This window comes from Protopterus annectens, chromosome 1.part1 (genome assembly GCF_019279795.1).
Source record: "Protopterus annectens isolate FY-2018-M chromosome 1.part1, PAN1.0, whole genome shotgun sequence".
Lineage (NCBI taxonomy): Eukaryota > Metazoa > Chordata > Ceratodontiformes > Protopteridae > Protopterus > Protopterus annectens.
The window spans coordinates 1,275,540,099-1,275,547,586 of NC_056726.1; the positions used below are offsets into that span (position 1 = coordinate 1,275,540,099).

Genomic DNA, 7,488 nt, shown 5'->3' on the forward strand with positions numbered 1-7,488 from the left:
ACAGTTTGCCCTGCCATAATACAGCCTGTTGTCTGCCATTCAGATAGGATAGGAACCAGTGAATAGCATGGTTATCTAGGGAGATGGATTTTAGGGAATGGATGAGTAATTTGTGGTTGACCATATCAAAGGCCTTCGACAGGTCTAGAAATAGGGCTGAAGATAGCCTGTTCCTGTTTTGGAATTTTAAAAGAAAGGAGGGCAGAGGTGGTGCTGTGATGTGGCCTAAAGCCATGCTGAGAGTTGGCAAGCAGACCGTTCTGAATGAGATAGTCCATAAGTTGCTTATGAACGTACATCTCCATTGATTTGGCTAGTGATGAGAGAATGGCAATGGGTCTGTAGTTGGACAGTTCTGTTGAACTTTCACCTTTGTGGAGTGGGATAACATGGGATATTTTCCAGATTGAGGGGATAGTTCCATCAGTTAGTGTTCTATTGATTAGGATAGACATGGGGAATGCTATGACATCGGCAGCTTTTTGTAGGTACTCTGCAGGAAGGAGGTCAGCAGAAAGGGTGGTTGGTTTTAGTTTTTTGATAAGGGATCGGATAAAAGTGGCAGAGACAGGTTGCAGTTAAAGGGGGGATGAGAAGTGGGTGTGTTAGTGGTAGCGTTCGGGTGGGTGGGAGTAAGTTTGTTAGCTAAGCACTGAATAGTTTCAGTGAAGAAGTTATTGAAGACGGTGGCAACGGTTTCTGGGGATTTATGGGTGTAGTTTGATGGGGTTGGAGTAGTAGATTGTCCTGGATGAAGAAGTCTGTTAATACCTGCCCAAAGTAACTGTACTTGTGGGTCTGGGCTCCTCTGTACAAGGACATTGTGTCCACCTACATATACAGATGCTGTTGATTCCCCCATAGATGCTGTCACAAATCCATAAATGACAGCACTAATCTCTAAATTAAACATAGGGTGCATCACTTTAACAGTATTTTCTTGTAACTCCAGTAAACCCTCTTTGGTTTATCTTCTAAACCCATTATTTTTTTTGTTCCCCTCTCACCCTGTCCCCTGCTTTGTCAGGTTTTCTGTATAAAACACTGCAGGCATACAGTGCAGATGTTTGCCACTTATTTACAAGGTTAAATTAGATTAGCATGATAATTTCTGTGTATTCCTGTATTAGTTTTTTTCTACATTTCAATGTATTTTAAAGCAATCTATAACATTTTTTTCATGAGCAGGCGTTAGACTTGCAGCTGTACGATTTCAGGGATCATATATTTGAGCTGCATTCTCTGTCCTTTAATCAGCATTACTCTATACTTTCTTATCCTTTGGATCATGCTCATGTATTTTGCTGCCTGCATTACTCCATTAAGGCCTGGATAGTAATCTTAAGCCATGGAGGCTATCGGGTTTTTCCACTCTAAGAACAATATATCCCTAATTCATTCATCTTTTCTCATATTTTTAGTTAACCCTGATAAATAATTGCGACACTGATGGATGTTTCACTTTGCCTACTGGAAAAAATAGTCTCGTATTATATTTTCTTTGCTGGGAGGGATTAGCTTGCTTCCAGTTGCATGTAGGCCTAAATATGATTATAGTAAGGAGTCATCCTAAAGTTAGACACCAGTAGTGTTAGATTTGCTAGTAAATGTCTTTTTGTCTGTACAGACTGGATGTATCACCTACATTCATCAGTTATGAAATATCTGCTTTATCCTATTAATGACTATGGGAGAACCACAGCATCTCCTGGAAGATGTTGGGTGTAAGGCAGAAACATAATTCTGGATGGGGTGCCAGTCCTTCAAAGGATAGTATGCTCACAAACACACATGCACTGTCCTCATTTGCATACAACACACATTCCTACAGGCAGTTTAGAGGGACATCAGATTAACAGCATGTCTTTGGGATGTGGTAGGAAACTGGACCACCTGGCAAAAAGAACAGAGGAGAATCTAGGAGGACAATGCAGTCTTCTCAAAGAAGGCAATCTAGATGGGAGCCAAACTGAAGTGCCAAGAATTAACTTTTAACCACTATATCACTGTGTCAGTCTGTATCATCTCAATGATCTTCATATTGTAAGTTATACTTTTGTGAATTTATGATGGGAAGTGTGCTTTGACTTTGAAGCTCGAGGGTCTGGTATTACTCCTTTTTATTCTTGTTGGATTAAACTGTCCTGATCCCATGTAAAATGTATGGATATTGACCTGACCCTATATAAAATAAATATATATATATCTTATTTTCATTTGAAGACTGTTATGCTATATAAGGATTTGTTGAGAACATTATTTTTAGTCTTCTGAATTCACACCCATTTTGTAATGTATTAGTGACTAGAAGTACTGTCACTGAAAAGCAGTCTTTTTTGATTTTTTTTTTTTTTTATTATAGGTATAACGTGTGCATATATCTCCGGTCAGAGTGAAACTTTAAGATGGCAGAGCTGCAAGCAAGGCAGCAAACTGACACCAGTGACCACCAATATGAATGTCTGGAATGTGGAAAGGTATTCAAGTGGTCCTCACGTTTGACACATCATCAAAGGACACACACAGGAGAGCGTCCCTACAAGTGCTCAGAGTGTCCCAAGGCATTTAAAGGCTCTTCTGCTCTTCTTTATCATCAGCGCAGCCATACTGGGGAGCGACCCTACAAATGTAATGACTGCGGAAAGGCCTTCAAGAGATCCTCTCTGTTGCAGATCCACCAGAGTGTGCATACTGGGTTGCGTTCCTTTAAATGCAACATTTGTGGTCTGTCCTTTAAGTGGTCTTCACATTATCAGTACCATGTTCGGCAGCACACTGGTGAGCGGCCCTATGTATGCAACATGTGTGATAAAGCCTTTAAGAACTCTTCAAGTTTACGGCGCCACAGAAATATACACACTGGTGAGCGACCATATGTGTGCACAGTGTGTGGTAAGGCATTCACACAGTCAACTAACTTAAGGCAGCATCAGAGAATCCATACTGGTGAGCGGCCCTACAAGTGTGAAGAGTGTGGTAAATCTTTTACACATTCCTCCAACTTATTACTGCATCAGCGTACCCACCTTGGAACCCAGCAGAGTCATAAGTGTGAGCTCTGTGGCAAAGTGTTCATCTCAGATTCCTATCTTCAGAAACACCTTCAGTCTCATACCATCGAACAGGCATACGTGCAAGCAGAAACTGAGATTGCCTGTGCACCAACAGAAGTATACTTGACAACAACAGATGCGGTAGAAACTGTGGAGATGGTGTACAAGTGTGGAGACTGTGATCAGACTTTTAAGAATGAAGAACTTTTAGAGGTCCATCAACAGACTCATTTACTACAGTCAGAACCTTATATTTGTTCTACCTGTGGTAAGTCTTTCAAGCACCCATCTGGGTTATCAAGGCATCAGAACTGTCATCCAAGTGAGCGTCCATTTAAGTGCTCCATCTGTGAAAAGACCTTTGTTCAACTCTCTAGCTTGCTTGTCCACCAACGAACACACACAGAAGAACAGCAGCTTATCCAGACAGAAGCTGAAGTTACATGCCCACAGACCGCGGAAGTGGATGGAATTAACAGACCATTTAAATGCACAGAGTGTGGTAAAGCATTCAAGGGTTCCTCTGGACTTCGATACCACATGAGAGATCACACAGGAGAAAGACCCTACAAGTGTTCAGAATGTGGTAAAGCATTCAAAAGATCATCTCTTTTATCCATCCACCAGAGGGTCCACACAGGAGTAAGGGCCTTTAAATGTGCAGAATGTGGCATGACATTCAAATGGTCTTCACATTACCAGTACCATCTGCGCCTTCACACAGGGGAACGACCATACTCTTGCACAGAGTGTGGCAAGTCTTTCAAGAACACTTCCTGTTTGCGTAGACACAAACAGCTGCATACAGGAGAGAGGCCTTATGCCTGCTTAATATGTGGCAAAACCTTTACTCAGACATCTAATCTACGTCAGCATGAGCGCACTCACACAGGGGAACGTCCGTACAAGTGTGAGGTATGTGAAAAGACTTTCACTCACTCTTCCAACCTGCAGCTTCATCAGCGTACTCATTCTAGTGAACGTGCTTTCAAATGTACTGTTTGCGGCAAGGGGTTTGTAATGGCATCATATCTACAGCGGCACTTACGCACACATATGACAGAGACAAGTGAAGAAATGCCTCAGGTAGGGCAGGGTTTGCAGAATCTTCAGTTGGTACAAGGTGGTTCTAACATGTCACTGACTTTGAATGTAGAACTGGCAAATCCACAGCCAACACCAAACTCCCAGAACTTCCTGTTAGTGCAGACTCCCCAGGGCTTGCAACTTATACCAAATGTGCAGCAGAGTGCACCCAAGCTTATTATTTTACCCACTGGGCAACCACAATTTGTTCCTAACCAACCCAAACCTCCCATTATCCAAAGTGTGCCAAACTTGTTACTTGTACAGAATAACCCCAGTCCTGTTCAGTCAGTACAAGTAACCCAGCCTCCTAAGACTTCTGGCAAAAGGAGCAGAGCTAAGAAACCAGCTGTGAAGAACATCCAAACTGGACAGAACTTGATCCTTGTCCAGAGTCCTTCAACGTCTGTACCAAATGTCCAGGTAACTCCCACACTGCAAATTCCAGCTGTACAAAGCATGCCAAAGAATCAGAGTTTACAGACTGTAGCAAGTGGACGGAATGTGATACTATTGCAGAATATGCCGGAACAGACTATTCAAACTAGTACAAATCTTCAGCTCCAAGCCCTGCCAAACACGCCAGTATCACAGACTGGACAGGAAAGCCAGAATGTGATCGTAGTGCAGAACCCTGAAGGGGGAGAGCTGTTAGGTGCAGGGGAGGGGCCAGAAAGCCTTCAGGCCATGGAAGAAGTTCAAGATATAAATATAGAAACTGTGCAGACAGATGATGGCATGCAAAATGTTATCGTGTTACAGAATGCTGATGGAGACCAAACACGTCTGTTTATGCAGGATGTAGAGAACATACACATTCAGTCGTCTGCCCCAGAAGTTCCTAGTACACAGTCTGGTCAAAAGGTGCTAATTTTTCAGAATGCCCAGGGTGAGCAAACATTGCAGGTTGTGGAGAACATGACTGGCCTGAAGACTACATCAACTCCACAGAACCTTAACACTATGCAGATCCTTCAAAATCCAGTGTCAGGTGGACAGAATTTACAGCTGCATGTGACACCAAGTCCAAGTGGAGTACAAACACTCCATACCCTTCCTGCAGCAAACAGCAGCCAAGGCCTTCAAACAGTGCAGTTTGTTCAAAGTCCAACTCAGGTGTTGTCCAGTACCCAGGCCCTGCCAACTATTCAGATTGTTCAAAATGTACCTAATGTGCAGCTGGTTCACACGTTCTGAGCTGGTAGCCAGTGGTAACACTCCACTCCTCTCCTGTGGTGGAGGGTAGCTGAGCGGCAGCATAGCACTAGGTTGGTTTCATATGTAAGACTATCTGAACATACAATCTGGCATGCTTCTTGTATTCCAGGCCATCAACATGGGAAAGGGATATAAAAAGTGAGGCCATATATTTTGTGTTAAAGTAATCCACGTTTATTTTGGTATTACTTTAGTGTTATTTTAAAAAACAAAATAATAACTTGAGAGTATGTTTAAAACACTCAAACTTGTCTTACAGGACTGTAGTTGTGTTTCGGACTCCAAAACAGGAGATAAGTCTTCAAAATTATTTTAAGGGTGATCCGTGTTCTTAATTTCTGTACAAAAGTTTGTTCTCCAGAAATTGAAATTAACTGCAGCTGAGTACTGTTAATAATCTGTTCATAATGGCCAAGTGACAGACATTTAAAATGTGATGGTTCTGGCAGAATTATTCGTCCTAATCTGAAAAAAAAAAAAAAAAACTTATTTCCCTTTCCACAGTTAAAGCAGATATTCTGTAGTTCAGTGTAATTTGTGTTTAATTGTATGTTGGACATTTGTTGCTGAAAGTTAATCTTGTATTCACAATGAAAATTCAGCTGTCCTTGATTGTGTGACCCTCATTTTTGCTTTAGAATTGCTGGTAGCAATCTTAGTCACAGTGCAATACATTTTAATCTCTGACAACATAAATTCTAAGTATGGTGACATATTCTTCCAGAACAAGAATTTGCTTCACAAATGTGCAGACCCAAACAGTGAATGCATATAATGTTGAAAGTTGTTTTTTAAGTGTGTTTTTCTCTTACCTCAAGGTACATTGGTCCTGAATGAAGTATGTATGGGTTGGTCAAGACGAGGTTTCCACAAGGAGGAGGGGGGGGGGGCTCCAAAATAGTTGAATCTCTCCTCTTGGCCAGTTTGAACAGAGTTCTCAAAGACTATGTACTCCACAACATTCATTGAGGGAAAAAGTTGAGAACAGGTGATCACAGACAGTTATTTGTCAGAGCATTAGCAGTTAAGGCTGATACTACTTTTTGTAAGTACTTAAACTTTTTTATAGGAGATATGAAGTTTTACATATATGCAGGCAGTACTTTTCCTTTAGAAGTAATATTTCATGTGCAGCATTCTTGCAGTCAGTGTCTTCCGTGGTTATATTAAAAAAAAAAAGTTTAGCTGCCCAATGACTAATATTTCTTAACCTATTACAGTACATTGAACCATTCTGATTATGAATTCAGAGGATCTGAATATGTCAGTCATCATTGCATTTCACTCTGTCCATTTAATCTTTTTTCATTGCAAATGCCTTTAGCTGGTGATGTCCTAGGACTATTCAGGGTAACCCTAGTGTAAATCTGCTTCTGTAACCTGCTTAAGCATATAATTGATAAGTGATTTTTATCCTTCTGGACTGAGTTAGAGCTGTTTGCTATTTCTCATTTATGAACTGCGTGATTCTAAAGTGTCACTTGTTAATAGTAATTGAATACATACACCAGAAAAGCTGCTGCTAAGAGGTTTTCCTGTAGTATAGGAGCATTGTAGACAAGTGAACATAGGGACCATGAGATGGCTAGCCATCTACGCCTTTAAGCAGACAAAAGTTCTTGCTAACCCTTTAAAGCACTTGATAATGATCAACTCCCTAGTAAAATATCTTTTTTGAAACTGGCTTTTTTTACACATGCTGATTTCACATGTCTGTAGCTGATTATGCTTTATATGGAGGAAAGTGGTTGTGAGTCATCTGTGATGTTATTTGGTAGGAACAATAGTACAGTTTCCACAGGAGTTTAGAGAGTCTTGGCACAAACGTGTACCCCTTTTTCTACAGGGTAAGCTGTCTTCTACTGGGGCTGTTTGTAATCAGGCAGGGGCAGTGGGGTATGGAAACAAATGATTAGAGTAAATACAGGCACCTTTATAGTCTCCCAGTTTAATTTCTAGGTGTCTTCTGGGTTTCTGATACCATGATGGGAGTGGACTCCATTTCTAAGTCAGGGTATAATTAAAGTTTATGAAATTAGTTTTGCTTCAGTTTTTGATATCAACCAAAAGTGCTGTTTACAGCATCTGCAAAGTGCTCAGAACTGACGACTTCTTCAATTCATACTGAGTT

At 41.1% G+C, this 7,488-nt stretch overlaps 1 protein-coding gene across 1 annotated transcript; it reads left to right on the forward strand.

Moving 5' to 3' along the window:
- The first annotated feature begins 2,366 nt into the window (after nucleotides 1–2,366).
- ZNF628 (zinc finger protein 628) lies at nucleotides 2,367–5,964 on the forward strand. The gene has a single exon (XM_044081544.1). It carries the CDS (start codon nucleotides 2,406–2,408, stop codon nucleotides 5,334–5,336), a length of 2,931 nt encoding a protein of 976 aa, XP_043937479.1. The 5' UTR covers nucleotides 2,367–2,405; the 3' UTR covers nucleotides 5,337–5,964.
- The last annotated feature ends 1,524 nt before the right edge of the window (nucleotides 5,965–7,488 follow it).